The sequence below is a fragment of the Streptopelia decaocto genome (assembly GCF_964273445.1).
Source record: "Streptopelia decaocto genome assembly, chromosome: 1".
NCBI lineage: Eukaryota > Metazoa > Chordata > Aves > Columbiformes > Columbidae > Streptopelia > Streptopelia decaocto.
Window position 1 is genome coordinate 157,345,952 of NC_138663.1, and position 19,281 is coordinate 157,365,232.

General features: G+C 37.5%; 1 protein-coding gene across 1 annotated transcript in view; it reads right to left on the bottom strand.

Moving 5' to 3' along the window:
• IPO5 (importin 5) overlaps positions 1 to 19,281 on the bottom strand; it is a 43,370-nt gene that overhangs the window by 2,543 nt on the left and 21,546 nt on the right. Inside the window, exons 10-25 of the mRNA XM_082051825.1 lie at positions 17,630 to 17,736; positions 15,365 to 15,489; positions 15,186 to 15,275; positions 14,914 to 15,087; positions 14,477 to 14,695; positions 13,175 to 13,258; positions 12,233 to 12,365; positions 12,016 to 12,137; positions 11,537 to 11,633; positions 10,885 to 11,057; positions 10,321 to 10,432; positions 9,646 to 9,701; positions 6,003 to 6,125; positions 5,350 to 5,569; positions 1,829 to 2,057; positions 226 to 367 (exon numbers count right to left, since the gene is read on the bottom strand). Of these exons, the coding sequence (XP_081907951.1) occupies positions 226 to 367; positions 1,829 to 2,057; positions 5,350 to 5,569; positions 6,003 to 6,125; positions 9,646 to 9,701; positions 10,321 to 10,432; positions 10,885 to 11,057; positions 11,537 to 11,633; positions 12,016 to 12,137; positions 12,233 to 12,365; positions 13,175 to 13,258; positions 14,477 to 14,695; positions 14,914 to 15,087; positions 15,186 to 15,275; positions 15,365 to 15,489; positions 17,630 to 17,736 (2,206 nt within the window). The remainder of the gene's footprint in view (positions 1 to 225; positions 368 to 1,828; positions 2,058 to 5,349; positions 5,570 to 6,002; positions 6,126 to 9,645; positions 9,702 to 10,320; positions 10,433 to 10,884; positions 11,058 to 11,536; positions 11,634 to 12,015; positions 12,138 to 12,232; positions 12,366 to 13,174; positions 13,259 to 14,476; positions 14,696 to 14,913; positions 15,088 to 15,185; positions 15,276 to 15,364; positions 15,490 to 17,629; positions 17,737 to 19,281) is intronic.

Below are 19,281 nucleotides of genomic sequence, written 5' to 3' on the forward strand. Positions count from 1 at the left end.
GCTAGCACATTAACCATCTAGCTGCATACACCTTAAAACTTTTTTGACTTTATTCAAGTGCAAATGCTACCAATTTTTATCATTAGCGGTTCGAGGATCTCCAAGATCAGTGGTTGAAGCATTATTCTCTACGGAGACAAGGCTCTCAAAACTTGTTAGGAGTTTGGTTACTTCTGAAAGGAGATTCTAAATGTTCCCTTTATAACTAAGCAAGCATTTACTTACCTGCACTTGACGAACAACATTAGCCAACCGCTTGGTACATGGATCTTCGTGTTTAATAGCTTCATGAATTTCACCATCCGCAATTATACCAAATATCCTGGGAAGGTTTGAGTTGTTGGGACCAAGGACAATGGGGTTGTTGCTGTTACAATGAAAATATATATTACAAATAAATTAATGTCTAACCAAAAAAAAAAAAAAAAAGTAAGTATCTTACAAATAAATTGAGTGATTTTGAAATATCTTATTCTAAACCTGCTTATTTACATACAAGTTTTACTCAGCTGAGTAAGCACGCATAGCTTTGTTGCCTGTTGACAGAATGTTCCCTCTCCTGTTAATATTTAACCAGCTGATTCTTTAAGCAGCCTACACTTCGTCAGTAAGAAGTTACTTCACAGAACAGTTGAGTTCCGTGCCAAGGGAACTGTAAACAGCGTGCCAGAAATACCCTGCCTAAAAGGGCTTATTCCTCTGTCAGCGCTGCCAGGGGGAGGAGGTTGTTCTGGCATCGGAGCACTGGTGATTTCAGCTCTTGCCCAGCACTCACTGACAAAGCAAGTAAGCAGTTCTGCTCCCTCTTTTCCAGCCAAGTGTTGGAGTAGAGGAGTGTTGGCAACCAGGGATCTGGGTAGAAAACACCATCTACTTCCCGCCCTGCCACCTACCACTGCTGGAGCACAGACGCTACGAATACAGGACTGATGGAGCTCCAGAGAAGCACGTAGCAAGGCTGAGCCACCTGCACACAGCTGGGTACAGAAATGTGCTAGTACTGTAATTCCTCATTTCCATACACATGTGCACATACACAACTGTACTATTATCAGTATAGAGACCTCAGCTGCTATAAGAGATACAAGACAGTCACATAGCAGAAAAGACTGTAGAAAAGCCAAGCTATTGCCAGAACATGGGTACTGCATGGTTCAGAAGGAGCTGACATTCCTCCGCTCAATTATGAAATGCAACTTGCACCCACAATAGAATATTTTCTTTTTCTTCCATTGACCTATGTGAGGCATGACAAATCAGAAGAACAAGCTGTGGAACAAGATGCTTTCAAAAGTAATGAAAATTATCATTACAAACTTATTAAGGGAGACAGCACTGTATCATGAATTTGTCTGTATTATTTCTCTGTTTCATACTTCGTTTTGTTGATACTCAAGCTTTTGGAAAGCAAAAGGGTGCAAAGCTACTTTGAAAGGTTATGAAAAGAAAGTTGCAAGGACATGTCTGCTGCTCTTAAGCAAAAAGACCTGACCAGTTATTAATGCTGATATGTAAGAAGAGCATCAAAAATTTTCCTGAAATTTTCTGTAGAAGTACCCAGCTGATCCTTTCCCATCGTGTACACGTAAAGCACACAGGATATTTTTCAAGCCATACAGCCATTAGTTAGGATGAGAACACCAACTGTTTAAAAACCAGCAATAACACCACAGAAGGCTCAGTTGTGTCATTCCAAATTATCTTCTCTAAAGCATTTGCAGATTAACCTGGCAGTTTCTCAGTTTCGGAAAACAAATGCAAGGGAAGAACCTGCAAACAGGCTGCAAACAGGCTTACTTTCTGCAGCTGTGCCAAGACTCTGCCTTACCTCTCAATTAAGTCACACAGATAACTAAAAGTATGAACAGCTTCTTCTTTATCTTCATGAAGTGGAAGCCACGATAACCAGTGTGGCAGGACTTCTTCAACATTTACACAGTCAGGCTTGAACTTCATGATCTTTCCTACAGCTGAAATGCAGTTCTCTGTTGCATTGACGTTCTCTTTGGTTTTGGCATCTGGTGACTGAATGACTCTCACCAGCAATGGAAGCGCCTCTAATTGTCAAACACAAGAATAAAGTTTAATGCACAATCAAGTTACCTTTCATTAACATCACCAATTCTACATGAGTCTACTGCATGCAATAAAAACATGAGGTTTTGTGACCCAAGCACTAAAAACCAGACATCCCAATGTCCCACTACTTCTAGGTTCTTCCCTGCTCAGTAATCATCATATGAAAACCAAAGAGATAGATAAATTTATGCAAGGAAATGCAAGAAAACAGCCACAGCAGAAGTTTGGATTTGCTTTATAAGTTCAAAAGAAAAAAACGAAAGTCTTTTGGTATCTCTCAGTTGGAGTTATGCGATCTACAATATACAAGATACCGTAACTTACAGTAAAAACATAGATAAGCATTATTTTTTAATCTAATAGGTTCTATAAACACTGAACGATGGAAAGCACTGATACAGTGACATTCACATTAATTTGGACTGTAGTGCATGTCTATAGCATATGCCTGCTCTACATCTATTGCTTGTGCGCGTACACATAAGACATGCACGCACACATAAGACACCTCCAACCACTTAAAGGTGCACTAGAAAAAGCTCACGGGAGTAATCGCATCTGGTGAACCCACCCAGCACAGCAAAAAGCATGGTAAAAATCAAAGGAAAAATGCCAATTTTCTTGATACATTAATCGCATTTTTTTTAAATATTCATGCAGGTAACCAAATGCACACTTCTAAATGAACGTCAATGTCACAGTTTTAGTTACTAATGTCCATGCAGACTTCAGAGCACTCCTTGTTCATACAGAACAATTGTCCTTGTGTTCTTCTAAAAATATAATGCTAAAGCTGTAAAATTCTGTATCAGCACAGAAAACAGGCACACTCCAAAATAACTTCAGTTACTGAAGAAGAGTGTGATCTTGCACTACTTCATTTTGATGAGTAGGTAGCAGCTTTGCAGCTAAGGAAGATACAATGACACCACTTGGTATACTAACTTCACTGAATTAACTCTTTGAGTAATTTAGCAGCTATGCAAAAATATGATTAACCCTAAACTAGATGAGGATACTTTTATAGGTCTGATAAACATTACAGAACTACAGAAACACTGGTTGCCAGACTCACTGGCTGGAGTGTTGAATGCAGGATAATGATGCTGGACTTTTCTGCAAAGCAGAGTTTGTTTCACATAAGTCTACAGTGTACAGGCAAACTGAGTGTGCGTTTTATACTTCAGGTTTTCACGACTGCTGAAGCTAAATCTCATCTGTGTTTCCTCATGCTCCTTAATACTCATGGGTGACTCTGTAGGTTTCTGCATCCTTGCAGCCATAAGATTAGGAGGGCATCAAAATGAACCAGCAGAGTCTCCTCCCTACAGCTTGGCAGAAAAGTTTTCTTCTTGTCTAGAAAACAGATCTGTTCTCACATAGATGTTGTGATAGGTGATCCCTAAAAACCCTTTTTGATTACGAAAGGCCACCTTCTATAATAGTAATAGTTTTTTTCCAAGGACTGACTACTCTGACATCTCGTACCACCAAAAAATTTGAGGCCGATAGGATTTTGGAAGAAACACATGCCATTGATTAATAAAATATTCACAAAGAATAGCTGATTATATTCTTCCACCAATGTCAGAAATAGAAGTAATGTTGACAGTCACATCAATTATAACCTTTTAACCCCATTAGAAAGTTACTTGGTTTGGTGTAGTTTTTCCTTCCATCTTATTATTTTGTTCTTCACCAATTCTCTTTTTAGGTTTTTTTTTGTTTCATTGTGGCTCTTGTGCCATTTACAAGTTCTCCCTATATCCCTGTATTTTTTCAACTGCCAAAAATGTTTATGTTAATACACTTGCTATAAACTTTCAATACAACAAAATGCCCATGCTATATATTAATCAGTAGAAAAATTAACTTACAAATAAAAGCTCACAAACATGATGATTTTAGAGATGACAGTAAAATCTAAGGGATACAAAGCTTCTCATGCCATGGATTTATTACTTTGTTTCTAATCACAGCACATCTTAATTTATTAAAATAAATCACAAAGTTCTTTCATGTACATACAAAAGTATTTAAAAAAACTTTTGAGGTGCCTGCTAATCAATGGCATGCTGTAAAGTAAAAAGGTTATTTTATCTAAACATCCAGCTAAAGGAGAAGCCAGGTACAAAGAAAAGGATCAAAGTTACAATGTTTAAGTGGGCCAAGGTAAAATCTAATGAATGAAAACTAGAACTAGACTTCAACAGATGCTAAAACCTCAACATCAGAACTGTCTTCACCTCAGCTTCTACTCATCTAGTCTTGGGATAACACATAAAAACCTTACGGAAAAGTTCACAAAAAAACCCTTTTAGGAAGTATTTTTCTAGACCATTTAAAACTTTAATGCTCTCATGTTTCACTGCAAGGTTTCCCTCTCCTTTTTTTTTGGTTTGTTTAAAGACACCTCATCTGGATTGTCACCATGTGACAGTTACATTTACATTAACAGTGAAAATTACCACCTCTACTGATGAGGGTGAGACTTGTGTTAAAACCCTAATTTATCCCTAGCACTTGTTTTTTATTTTCTCACGTAATTTAATTCAGCTTTCATTTAAGAGTCATACAAAATACATATTTGACAGAGCTGAGTATTTTCTTAACAAAGAAAAACACCCGCTGTTTAGTGTGCAAAATTAACTTTGTTGACTGGCAAGAAGAGTGCCAGCAGACAATAATTTCTTTAAATTCAAGACAAATTTGAAGTTTTAGAGAAACCAGAGACATTCAGAAAGAAAGCAAAGTGTTTCTGATAGGTGTTATCATACTCATTTATTAGTCACAGAAATTAGGCTCTTTTTTACATAAAAGGAAAGCAGAGAGCCACATTAGTTGTATTCTAGGATACTCCTTATTATAGGTCATTTTTATAATTTTTCCAGACATCCAAAAGGATTTGGCATTAATATGTCACCACATTAGTATCAATGAAAAGCAACTATGAGACAGGTGTGCACCAAAAAGCTATTTTTTTATGAAATAAAAGTTTGCATGTCAGACCATATTTTGTAAAATATATGTAAATCAAGTTTACTAAGCAGTAAGTGCTGCAACAGAAATGCTGCTAAGCAGCACATCATTAAAAGCCCAAGGAATTCATGTACTATTCCATTGTCAAAGGGAGGAGATCTCATTAAGCAAAAGGTGTGCTGTTTTGGTTTCTGGTGCTTTTTTTGGTGTGTTTTTTTTTGTTTTGTTGTGTTTGTTTTTTTTTTTTCAGAATCACACATTCAAACAGTTTTATCTATGGGACATACGTACCTGTGCAAAAAGGACGATAGCTGTCCCCACCAAATTGTGCCATAACTCCAACACCATAGGCAGCTGCTTGCCGAACCTCCGGGCTGTTGTCACATATCGACTGGAGCATCGGCCGCAGGAAGTATTCAGCATACTTGAACGAGGAGGGGCTGCAGTGCTCTACAACGTCATCAAAAATGCACAGCCCCCACTGCCTGTCTGGCCATGGCCTGTGTGGACACTGCAGCAAAAACAGGAAACATTTAAGCCACCTTAAAACTGGTAATTTTTGTACAGTCAATGACAGTATCAACAGAACAATCAGTAACAATGGCCTACTATTTTGGTAAAATCTTCCTGGATTAAATTTAATCCCACAAATACATAATTTTCTGTAGCGATACTTGCAGCAATGCCATAAACAAAAAATCCAGGTGAATATCTCAGCTAATTAAAAGAAAAATTATTTTAGGCTAAACCCTCTGCCTCTATTTCACACTTTGTTACCTATTTCAGTCTCAATCTTCCCCACTAGTCTGCCACACCTTTTTGGCCGTCTTCTCAAAATCCCTTTTAGAAATTACCACTTCTCTAAATTCCAGCATGAAAGGCCTATTACACATCAGAAGGGAAAAAAAAAATCAAGTCATATTGAAAGAAAACAAGGTACTTACAATTAGGTTGACAATTAGTGGAAGTAGCCTTTCAAACCACGGCAGCACCTTCTCCTTATAACTGCTGAATATTGAGTGCAAAATATCCGATACTTTAGTCAAAATATAAACGTCACTGTCATCCTGATAGGAAAGGGATACAACTCACATTAAGACTAATGGTCTTTAAAATAGTGGAAGTCTCATAAAAAGCTAAGGTCTCTAAACAAATGAAATAATGTTGTTAAATGGGTTGGTTCTGCAAAGCCAATCTTTTCAAGTCCACTATTTTTCAGCTTTTGGTTTAATCATAGAATGATACAATCATAGAACGGTTTGGGTTGGAAGGGACCTTGAAAGATTATTCAGTCCAACCCCCTGTCATGGGCATGGACATCTTTAACTGGATCAGGTTTCTCAAAGCCCCGTCCAACCCCAACAGAGTGGTCCCAAAGAATGTTTATCAATGTGGTGATACACACTTCATATATATAAATATATACATTTGAACACTTCCAATGACTGGCCATCCACAGCTTCTCTGGGCAATCTGTTCAAGGTCTCACCACACTCATCATAAAAAAATTATTCCTTACGTTCAATTTCAACCTACCCTCTTCTAGTTTAAAACTGTTGCCCCTTGTCCTATCACTACTGGCCCTGGTAAAAGGTCTCTCTCCATTTTTCATGTACGCCCTCTCTATATATAGAAAGGCCACAATAAGGTCCTGCTGGAGCCTTCTCTTCTCCAGGCTGAACAACCCCAACTCTCTCAGCCTGTCCTCACAGCAGAGCTGTTCCACCCTCTCATCATTCCTGTGGCCTCCTCTGGCCCCTCTCCAACAGGTCCATGTCTTTCCTGTGCTGAGGGCTCCAGAGCTGGACACAGGACTCCAGGTGGGGTCTCACCAGAGCGGAGCAGAAGGGCAGAATCACCTCCCTCAACCTGCTGCCCATGTTGCTTTTGATTCGGCTCAGGATACAACTGGCCTTCTAGCACACATTGCCGGCTCACGTCCAATCTTTCATCCACCAGTATACCCTCAAGTCCACTTGGCAGGGCTACTCTCAATCCCTCCATCCCACGGCCTGTATTGGTACCAGGGGTTGGTCCAACCCAGCTGCAGGACATTGCACTTGGCCTTGTTGAACCTCATGAGGTTTGCATGGGCCCACCCCTCAAACCTGTCCAGGTCCCTCTGGACGGCATCCTGTCCCTCCAGCACACCAACTGCATCACTCAGCTTAGTGTCATCTGCAAACTTGCTGACGTTATACTCGATCCCACTACCCATGCTGTTAATAAATATATTTAACAGTACTTGTCCCAACATAGACCCCTGAAGGACACCCATTGTTGCTGATCTCCATTTGGACATGGAACCACTGAATGCAACTCTTTGGACATGGCCATCCAGTCAGTTCCTTATCTGCCAAACAATCCATACATCAAATCCATATGTCTCCAATTTAGCAACAAGGATGTTGTGTGGAACTGTGTCAAAGGCCTTACGGAAGTCCAGAAAGATTATACCAGTTGCTGAGACTTGAAAATTTGTTTCAGGGACAGAAAAATGTTAAAGACAAGTCTTATGCAAATTTACTACTTCAATGGATTCCCCTTACAGAAGAGAGGAGGTTCTTCTCCTCTTCTGTACCTTACAGATACTGTAACAAGCTTTTATTGAAAAGTAAATGGATAACTGCCTTTGTGGCAGAAGACTGTGGCAAAACCACAAGGAATATTAATCCTCTCCTCTTATTGCTTATCTCCATTTTTCACCTTGCCCAATTAATGCATCAGACTGGTGAAATAAAGATCTTTAGCTCAGATTCAGCTACCAGTTCATGTTCCTCGGACACACTCGTGTTGGGAAAACCCTTTGTTTTAAAACAAGTTCTCTTGTACTCAGTATGGTTCCTTTAATGAGTTTATACTTCCACAGGCAGGGAAAACAGAATACAGATAGTTTCTGGTCCCTAGTGAGAAACTAGTAAGTATTTCTCATGCAACAGGCAGTTTCCCACAACTGGATATTTAAACCCTCCATGGTTAGACAACTTGTACATCATCAAAGCATAAGTCAAGCAGTAACTCTGGAACATGCACTAATGAAAATAGAGGTAGAGAACTGCTGCAGCACACAATGAGGTCCACCTGGCCTGGTATTGCCTGCCTACTAATAGCTGATAACAGATGCTCAGAGGAAGAGCATAACACTTGCTAGTGTATGCCTCCTCCTACCCTCTATCAAATCAGCAGATTAATTACTGCCTAAACTAGGGCCATATCTGGATATCATATTGAAACTACTGCTTGAATATCTTTCACGACTTCTGTACTCCCTTATATTTCTGCTGCCTTGAGGTAAAGGCAACATAAACCCTCTGGGACAAAAGGTGTATATCCAAATGTTACTCATAACCATATGTTAATTATGTCCATATGGCAAGTGATACTCTGGTCCCACTCCTACTTTCACAAGGTGATGCAGACAAGTCTTCCTTGCAGTCTTTAAAAAAATAAATCAGCAAAGTCAAATATAAATTAACGCAGTATGGATTCAGCTTTTCTGAAACTGCTACTTGTTTTCTCTTTTTATCAGGACAGAGTGATAAATAAGACAACAAACCACCTAAATCGCTGTCTGCAGGAATGAACAGTAAACATAGCAAATAAGAAAGGGAAAAAAAATCAGGAAAGGCTCTTGGCTCAGAACTTGAGTTCTGTAATTTTTGGACCCCAAGCAGTATGTAGGTGTCAGAAATCTATCCTTTTGAATGCTGGCCTAAGTGTTGCCAAAAGAAAGATACTCAAAAACTGCATTGTTATCTGAGAACACATTTACATACGGGCACTGATTTGTTAGGATATATTCTGGAGTCTGCATGCAGGGTAAACTCATGTACATGAGCTTCACAATTCAACTTCACAAGGTTCACACCTGCATCATGTGGCAAAAAAAAAAATCCTAGTTCTTAAATTTACTGAATATCCTTTAGCTCTCATGTTAAAAGCAGCATGACTTGTTATTCTTTATTACTCTCTCCATACCAATAATGATTTTATACAACTCTCTCTTCTACAGTCACCTCCAGTTCAAACAAAAATGTCAGTTTGGTATCTTAGCAGATAAACGGTCACTTTGGTTTTCTCTCATAAGCAAACACATTCTGCCAGCTATTCATCCTGCTTTCCTCTTTTGCTACTATTTTAGGTCTGTTCTTTTTGAGATAAGCTCCTGATCTGACAAGTCAGAGGTCTAGGTAGGATGCTCAAGGTTGACCCACCCAGGTAATAACGCGCAAAGAAAAAGCAAGTCAGCAGGGTTAGGCCTTAGATTATCAGTGATACAGCATTTAACAGCAGACTACTTAAAATCATCTAAGAATTGTTTGAGAGGATGAAGAAAATGAAGCTCTGTATCCTGAACTTCTTCCTTCAATATAACAGACAAGGAAACCTTTTGTATTTTCTAATTCACACATGTAGTGTGACCCATTTCTTACTGGAAGTTTTGAAGGAATATGGTAACAGAACATTATTCCAGGAAGAAATAATTCTGAGGATACACTATGCTTTAACTGAGTAGCATAGCATATCCATGGAATATATTTCCATCCTGGTGCTTTATGAGTGGAAAAATTCCCCAAACCAACTTACTTCATCCTGTAATGACTCTTCAACTTGTTCATCGTAGTCTTCATCTTGTCTTTTCACTAAATTAGAAAACAGATATTTAACTGTTACATTTCTGTAAGTGCATAAGCAGCTTGTGAAAGGGAAAAAAATCATGCAGAAACAAATATAGAGAATAGGAAACAGTAGCTGAAGATGGAACAGGAACTCTGTCTTTAAGATGCTTCAAAGAGCTTTCACAGAAAAACAAGAAAGATAATGAGACAGCTCAGTTTAAGAATGTGTAAAAGCTCATGAAATAGAAATATACACACCAGCTTGTCCACAAGGACAAGAAAAGTGCATAGAAATAAGAAACTGCCATTGCTTTAAGAAAACTGCAAAGACTTCCAATGGAAAAAAACAAAACAAAACAACACAGAAATGACAACATCACAGATATGTGCAGTGTCTTCAAGTGAATCTGTCCATCAGCTTTTGATTAAACTACAGTATTTCTGCAAAACTTTATCCTCCCAAAGCTTACAAATATAGCTCATGGATTCTGTTGTTACAAACACCAACTACTTTACATAAATATGCAACTAAGAGAACTCAGAACTATGTCTGTGTGTGTGCGTGTGTGTTCAGAAATTATTAGGAATTCTGCTTTAAAGAACAGCCATTATCACACGTTAACAGGAATCTGTGTTAACTTACCCTGTCTTAATTCCTGATTTTTAAAGTGCTCTTCTAGTTTTCCTTTCAATATTCCTCCAAGTTCTTCAAAGTGTTCGTTGTTAAGGCATCCATCTCCCATTACCTCAATGCACTAGTGAAAAAATAAAGTGATCAGTTTTTCAGTTTTAAGTTACACAAGCAGCTTCAATGAAATCTAAACACATGAAGAATATTAATACATGCTCTGCTTTAAGTTATGACTAGTAGAAATAATACTCATAGAACATTCATACTGTAATCAATAGTGAAATTACACCCGTAAGGAACAGTACCACTATACATTTCATGCATGTAACTTCAGTTTGTCGCTAAAATGAACAAATCTGGTAATTATTTTAGATTAATCCTGTGGTATTTTGATTCTTGCAAAAAAAGTACAAGTTTTTTGATCAGCTATAACAACATTTATAGTCAAACCAGAATTCACGTAGAGGAAGCCTCACATTTCTTCCAGACATTTAAATGAACATCAATGTCACGCCCTTTCTTACCGTAAAAAACTACAAACAGTAATGCCACAAAATTTGTAAGGAAGAAAGTTACCTTTGCAAAAGAATGCATTATTTCTGAGAGAACATCTGAATCTGGTTCTGTCCCAATGGCTTTGATGAGCGCATCGCACATGAAGTGCCACATCTGTGTGAGGTACTCTGGGCCACGAACTCTCGCACACTCAAGAAGGAGGGGCATCGACTCTGCTGCTGCCACTCGAACACGTTTCATTATTAAGGAAATAAAACAACCAAAGCCAACATAAAGTGCTTAGAATTTAAACACTCACAACCATAACAAAGATTTTTTTTATTACAGTCCAGTGCACGTGATTTCTTAATTAGATCCAGATTAAGATCATAGGAAAATTAAACTGCTATTTAAAAGTTGTTTCAAAGACTGTTTTAGGTCATGACAGAAATGCTATTCAAGTTCTCCTTCACTTTGTTGGCACAAACACCACTTTCTCTACTGTTTGCTTTTAACATTATAGGCACGCTTATTTAAAAAGAAACTAGGGGAAAAAGTAGGATACATTGCCTAAAATAGTGTGTAAAACAACATTCTCAGAAACAATTTCTGCTATAAAGCAACAGAATATTTTAACACTAACACTTCAATTAATTTAGGAAAAAAGTAAGCACTACTTTGATTCTTCCAAAACAAGTTTCCATTTTCACAGTAGAATTCATTAATAGGATATCATCATGGAAATAGAACTTCAACAAGGGAACCATCAGCTTTACAACTTGCTCTGTGTACTCCACAAATCCTTCTTTTAGCTCTTTTGCATAGCAAACCTGAAACACAAAGCATGGAAAAGCCACCTTTAAGGGAAAATACCATGACTAATATTTTTCAATTACGTAATGGTGAGAAAGATTGTTAAAAACATCTATATTTGCAAAAATAAACTACTCCTTAATATCTCCAATTTTTTATAAGTTTTGCTAACAAAGGAAAACTCTCTGTTCATCTTTAAAGTTGAAGCTCCAAACTAAATAAACTATTTCTAATCAAGTAAGCCACACACAATTAAGTGTTCGAAAGCCAAACCTAACACTATCACCCAAAAGCAGAACTATTTAATTTAATACTATAAAGAATATTTTCATCACAGATTTTGGCTTCAGACTTGATTGCCCGCAATACATAGATCACCAAAACTGTCCTATTACTCACCAGCATCTGGCATGCAGTTGCTTTTTCTTCAAGGCCTGCAGTTTTAATTCCAAAACTTTGCTGATCTCCTAGGTTTACAAATTCCCAACCATCATCATCACTCATATTCTCCATATCTTGTGCTGTTTTACAGAGGAGGGGGGAAAAAAAAATATCTAAAAGTGCTACAAAATAATTTCTTTATCTTTTTTCAAGCAAACCATTATCTTAAACCTACTGTCTAAAAGAGCTACTTCAGGTTTAATGGATGCAGTCTTCATTAAAGGTCCCATGACAACAGGAAGGTACTGCTGAAATTCCTTTCCAAGAATTTTACACATTCTGGCCCATGCTGAGATCATGTAAGATATCTATAAAAGAGAAGAGAGTCAGAATTTTCATGTCCCACATTTTATTTTAAAGCATACTTAAAAGGAAAGCATAAAGGAAGAACATTATACAATAGGACTTTTTAAAAAGAATTTGTCAGTGGTGCATAAAACTTACTTCAAAGAACTCATCTAATATGCGATCCATATAAAAACACCTCTTCAAAAGACCTGTCCCAAGCCTTTATTTGTAACAACGCATTGACAGAACCTCTGATCAAAGTTGCTATACATGTAAAAATATGACAGTATAGGATGTACTTGTCATGCACTCATGACTGTCTTGAAAAGTAAATTTCTTTCTGAAACGAATAATTTCCCCAATTTAAATGATACCACCAAGCCACATTCCTGAAAATAGTAAACACAGCAAAAGAGTGCAGCACTGAATTTTCAGGAGTATTTGTTTTCAGATGCACAAGTCAAAATAGCTCTCCGCTCATTAAAACAGCTGTCTAACAAGTCTTGTTGAACTATTTATAGGAAGCTGACAGCAAGGGAATAGGTCATACAATGCCAAATAGAGTAATTACTAATAGACAAGGAACGATTACCCATGTGCTGAAATTTCCTTAGCAAATATAGGTCATGGAAGTCTCATTTCCTAAATACATTTCTGTGAAAGATTCTGCAGCCATCTTAAGGCAATCAATCTCAATTTTTGTAAGACACGTTGAACAATTAGTCTGAAGGTGTAATTACATGGTAGGGGAAGAAATGTCACATATACAAAGAACATTTTTAATACAAATCAATGAGCTATGCACTATAAAGTGACAATTTTAACATACCTGTGGATCATCATCATCTAGATCGCTGAAGTCTGTTTGTGTCTTCAGTAACAGCTGCATTACATCTGATGCATCCTGCATAAACTAGATATAGGAAATAACTATGTTTTTAAAGGCAAATTAAAAATGGCACATTTCTGAGACTCAACACCAAACAATTTAAGTGAGCATTCATGTCCAACATGTTATCAAGACACAAGCTAAAGCTGGAAATAGACTGAAATGTGGATAAAAGTGAAAAAACAAGTTCTTTTTCTGGAAGCATCACCTAGTCATTCTTGTCCTAAGCTTCACTGTACTTCTATTCATGTACTTGAAAACAGTGGACTATTTAAATAAAACACAACAAAAATAAATACTAATGCTCACAAAAAATAACCTGACAGTTCTATCTTCCACAGATATCTTCCTTACTATTTTGACTCCTTTATGGAACTGGGATAAAAGCTGGCAGCATGAGCTAGTAATATTTTAGGTCACATCAGATACCCCAATGATGTTGTACCTATGTTCTTCTCACTCCACACCTTACCAGTAGTCCTCCAAGAACAATTTAGTAAACATTAACTTAGGTTTAAAATCTATTTAAGATTTAATTGCATGAATGTAAGTTTACTGGTAGTCCTTCTAAGTCAAAGAAAAGGGCTGGCAATATATTTTGTTTTTTGTGGGGTAGTAGTATTTTTATACTGCATACATCAAATTGTTTTACTTCAGAGTGTGATTTTCTGTTTTCTTCACTCAGTAAAATGAAAATCTGTAAGCTGTAATTGCAAACTTGCTATGAGAACATCACTTAAACTCTTATACAGCCATTCAGTTGTTTCTCGGTTCTTTTACAGGGACACATTTTAACCAACTTACCAGCAACAAAAAAACCCTGCTAAATACATCAAGCCTCATAACAAACAAGTACTTCAAGTTCTATTATAAGCACATTTAAACTTTTCAGGTAACCACATCAAAAAAAAAAAAAAAAAAACAAAACAACAATGCTAATTTTCTTATTAACTACATACATTTTACCTGCCATTCTGACACTGCCCAAATGAGATGCACCACTATTTCTCTTAAGGCAAAAAACCCCCAGGAAGTAAGAAAAAATGCTTGTTTTCAACATTGTTCAATATGACAAGAATAACTTACGCTGCAATATTTTCTTAAGATTCTATTCTGAATTTGTGAATCTAAACAGCGAGAGTTACCTCAGCAATGAAAACATGGAGACAAACAGAAATCAGCAACAACATATCTATGTTTAACAAGAGAATATATTAATTCGATGTTAACACCACAGCTTACCTTTTCTTTACCAACAGCAAGACCAATTAGGCTGATGCATTCAATAGTCTTTCCTCGTAGAAGTCTTAATTCCTTCTGAACAGCATTCTCAACAATGTGTTTTAAAGAGGGCATAAATAAGTCATAGTAGGGAACAAATTTCTCCTCTGCTGTATCTGCAACTGATGCAATTGAAGTCACAACTTGCTCCAAAACTAGCTTAGTGCCTTTCTGTATCAACTTGGAAAGAGGAAGAATAAAGTGTTATATTTCTAAAGCAAGTATTTTACTTAAAAGCATGACTAATCTAAAAAAACTCTATGTATCCTAATTCTTGTCAGTTTATAACATCAGCAGATAGGTCTAGTGGCTTATTTCAGACATCTCAGTTCAGCTACACTTATTCTGTGTATGTGACAGACTACTCTCCGTGAAGCAATTGCTTGAGTATATTATACCTCTTGCAATTTTATCACCATAGTGGAATGAAGGTGCTTCACTAGGTTATCCAAATATGGAATAAGCAGTGACTTGGGACAATCTTCAGTGAAGTTTATGAGCGCTGCAGCTGCATGGGCTTGAACACGCTGGTTGCCTTGATCCTCCATGGTTTGCAAAAGAGCTGCTATGACCTGAAACAGAAGTGCTTATTTTCAGAAAAACAAGTTTCTGAAAGGGATGTATTTTTACCAGTTTGGGGTTGGTTTTTTTTGACTATTCTACTACTTGCCTTCTCATGAAATTTCTTTTGAAAACGAGGTGCGAAGTCAGTTGCCATTTGTCCGATAGCATTACAAGCGGCGTATCTTACTCTTGGATGCTGAAAAAGTATTTCCCTCAAATAGTTAATAAGTAGCTATGAGAGTAGAAATTAAAACATCTTGAAATAATTAATGGAATTAGACTCACAGGATCCTGAAGGAATAGCAAAACAAAATTAACTATCTCATTTAAGATTCCCTCCATCTGTTGGTGGCAACCTTCTCCAATGGCTGAGAGCGCCATCAAGCCAGCATGCCTGTATTTCCAGTCAGCTACAGATGGGTAAAAAGAAAATAAACACGTTATTTATTTTGGAAACTACGAACCACCACAAAGACAAATCACCATTTTTGGGAGGATGGGACAGGAGGAGGGAGAGTGAAGAATAGGAGAGGGAAGGGAAATACTGTTAAATACTTCTCACTTTTCCTCATATATACTTCAAGAGATACACAAACATTTGATTATCTAATCCAGGCCAAATCCAAACCTAGAAAAAAGGACTCTAAACTGCTGTTACAAATAAGTACACAGTACTGAAACCTGGGAACTGCAAGACAGTATTTCTTTTTCCCTCCTCCATTTTTTTTTTTTTTTAAACGATATCAAAACAGTCTATATCTTCCTGATTAGGTCAGGAAGGAAAAAAGGTCTTAGTGAACAAAAAAATATCTGAATTTAAAACAAATAATCAGAACTAAACTTCTCAGGAGTCTCCCCAAGACTGAGAACAGTAACATTCCACTCAAGGATGTAAAGCTTTCCCCTCCCCTCCAAGTCCTATTAGCCTATTCTCATACTATTGGATATTGTTGAAATGGATCTTTCACATTCCTCTTCTTAAGGCCTGGGAAACATATGAGAAACTCCAGTTTCTTTTATTTATTTTCACAGAAAATCATTCTCTGTGCTAGAAACCATGGGGATTACAGAAAAGAAACCAGAAGAATAAGCAGGTTTATCAAACGACCTGTGGGAAAGACATGTAACAGAACTACTTTCCCAAAATAATGAAAGATTTCATTTGTAGCTGGTAATGTATGTATTAAAATCTTGAAATGGAGAACACTGTAGTTCAGAATACTGGAATCCTGACACTCAAGCTTGTGTTTGATCAGAATGAGATTAAATATTGTCTTGACAGAAGGTACAGTGAAGAAGCAGTTTAATTTTGCTGCTATTTAAGTTCACTGGATGCTCCTAGTTAAGCCTGCACCTCTTTTTACTCTCACTGTATTACTATTAGCATGAATTCCAGTCTTGAAATTAATGATACTGCAAAATTAAACACAATCATGTTTGGACCACCTGGCTACCCAATCCAAACTCAAAGATTTTAAATTATTATTTAAATAAATATTTGTGAGAAACGTGCTGGGGATAGGAGAAGGGAAAGTTTGATTTCTGAGAGTATTGATGATGTTTTAATCTAAATGTCTTCATCTTTCCTCCCAATTCCCTACCAGTCAGAGCCTCTGAATCAAAAAGTATTTATTACATTTCCCTTTTCCAAGGAGTAGTAATGGTTACGAAAAGCTCTGAACCAGCAGAAAGAAAGCATCAGGCATGAACAGCATGGCTTCTCCCCTTCGCAGGCATCAGGTCATACAGCTGTCAGACTCCACACCTCTCTGTGGGTACTACAAAACCAGGCATTTGCTAACCTTGAAGCTATTACTGCTGCAAGGGTCAGGTTAATCCGTTTCCTTACTGAAATGTTATTTACTAAAACTTTAATTCCAAATAGACTTTGTAAGTGTCCACAATCTTGGCTGGTACCTTGAGCAGCCCTGCGTTCCACATCCAATTTGGTAGCAATCTTTTTTGGACTGGGTCTTAAATCATGAAGGTAGGAAAAGTACTGAGAACTTCTGCATTATCTTCTACTTCAAAGGCTCAAAGCACAGGTCAAGTGAAAGCACATGCAACAAATGCACAATATTTTTTGAATGGTTGCCTGAGCAAGCATTACAGGTATTTTAAGAGGAAAAGAAGCATACAAAGCAAGTGATAAGAATATATGAAACCACCTCATGAAACAAGTATTAAAATCAGCACACCAAAAGACAGACAGCCTACCACTGACTTCTGTATTTTGGTCCATCAAATGACAGGGGGAAAAAAAAGTTTTCCTCTGTGAACTGTAATGTATTAAAATTTCACTTAAACTCAGCACTTCCAAAGGAACAAAAAAATTGAGCTACAGAATAGCAGGTGGTAGTTAAGGCACACTTAAGGTACTGTGAGGCACTGTACAACAATTCAGAGATTTACAGTTTTTGCTGCTGAAATCAGAAGTGGTAGTGTATAAATATATTAATTAGCTAAACATGAAGATTTAAGAGGTACCAAGGCTCCTGGATAGAATTATTAAAAAAAAAAAAAAACAAACCAAACAACACAGTTACTTACGATTCTGAAGCATTTGCATAATATGTTCTTTAATCATAGGTAAAACAAGTTTTCCTCCAAGGCCACATGCCATCCTGTCCAGTGCACTCTCACCAGCAACTGCATTGCTAAATACAAGTTACAGAAATATCAGTGGTTTAATATCTACAATAAAACAAACAATCCAACAGGGCACAGAAGTGCCCTTTCCTGCAGTCCTAGTCGTTGAACTTTTGCCATCTGAATACACATGAGCTTCTGTAAGCAAATAAATCTACCAAAACCTAAAAGCATACACATTAGTCACAAAATAATTATTTTAGCCTGCACCTAAACATTTACTGTCTGTAGCTCATTGATTACGTCTAGTACCAAAGAAACTTGGGCCTTACTAGCACTGAAGTTATAGACTGAATTTTGCAAAAATTACACATACTTAGAAAACCAACACTAAATTTGCAGTGAATTAAGCAATAATAGAGGCCATTAGCTCTTTGTCACGAGGCCACAAATCAGTGCAGACTTGCTATGAATCAGGTGAATCAGCAGATTCAAGATTTAGCACATAAGAGACCTTTCCTGCATGGCTGCAGTACCAGGACTCCAGTAGCATATTCTCCTGCCAGTGACTCAGGCAGAAAACATCCAGTCCAGGTGAGGAATTTGTGACTCAGCCAGTTCCAGAAATGAGAATAGCCAAACATTATCTGTGTAAAGTGACTCGTTCCACCCAATAGAATGATTCCCCACAGAAAAGAGAGAAAGTTCCAGGACACAGATAACTACTGTTACAGTCTGGGTACCACTAGCACTGTAATAACTCAAGACATCCATGCTGATGGAAGAACTGAGTCATGGCTCAGAAAGGGATGAATCTCCCTCTTCTTTCAAATATCAGTCAGCTGAGTCAGAAATAGAGGTCTTCAAACTATGAGACTTGAATCCCAAAGTCTCATTACAAACCATAAACAGTCTAGAAACTCACATGCTGAAAGCACAGGTGTTTGCGCAAAGATATTGACAATATAGTATTTGTCCTTCAGATTAGTCAAATTCAAATTAAAAGTCACATCACCAGCAGGACAACAGAGCATGGACACACGGTTTTGCATCAGAGCAAATTCACGCAAGTTAATGGCAGCTTTTGTCTGAAATTACGTTCCTTGAGCTCCTTTTCTCCCACCATTAATTCATGTATTCAGTTTGAGGAAATAAAGTTAGTCTATCTTAGAAAAATGACCACATACTTCCCTGCAATGTTTGCAAGGCTTTTGCTAGGGAAAGGGGAAGTTAGATTAACCTTTTCCTCCTTTAGAATTTCACTGCTCTATGAAGTCAGAGCAGCAAAAAACTGGAAATGCTAAAATATTCCCTGATGCTTTTGTGTAGGCTGACTCACATCCCTCCCTCTTAGTCAGATTCGAACACACCCTAACTAGGCTACGGCCTGATGATCATGAGCCTGTTTCTTGGACTGCTCGGGAATTCCAGGCTTCTTACAAAGTTAAAGATTCAAGCACAAGAAGAGGTTTGCATGCACATCAATTAAATCAACAACTCTCCACAAAGGTGAACTTCGGTTGTGGGAAACATACAGTAACACGAGTGAAGCTGCTAAAATAAAAACCTAATACCACACAGAGAATCACCAGAGACCAGCTGATGTCCAGTAG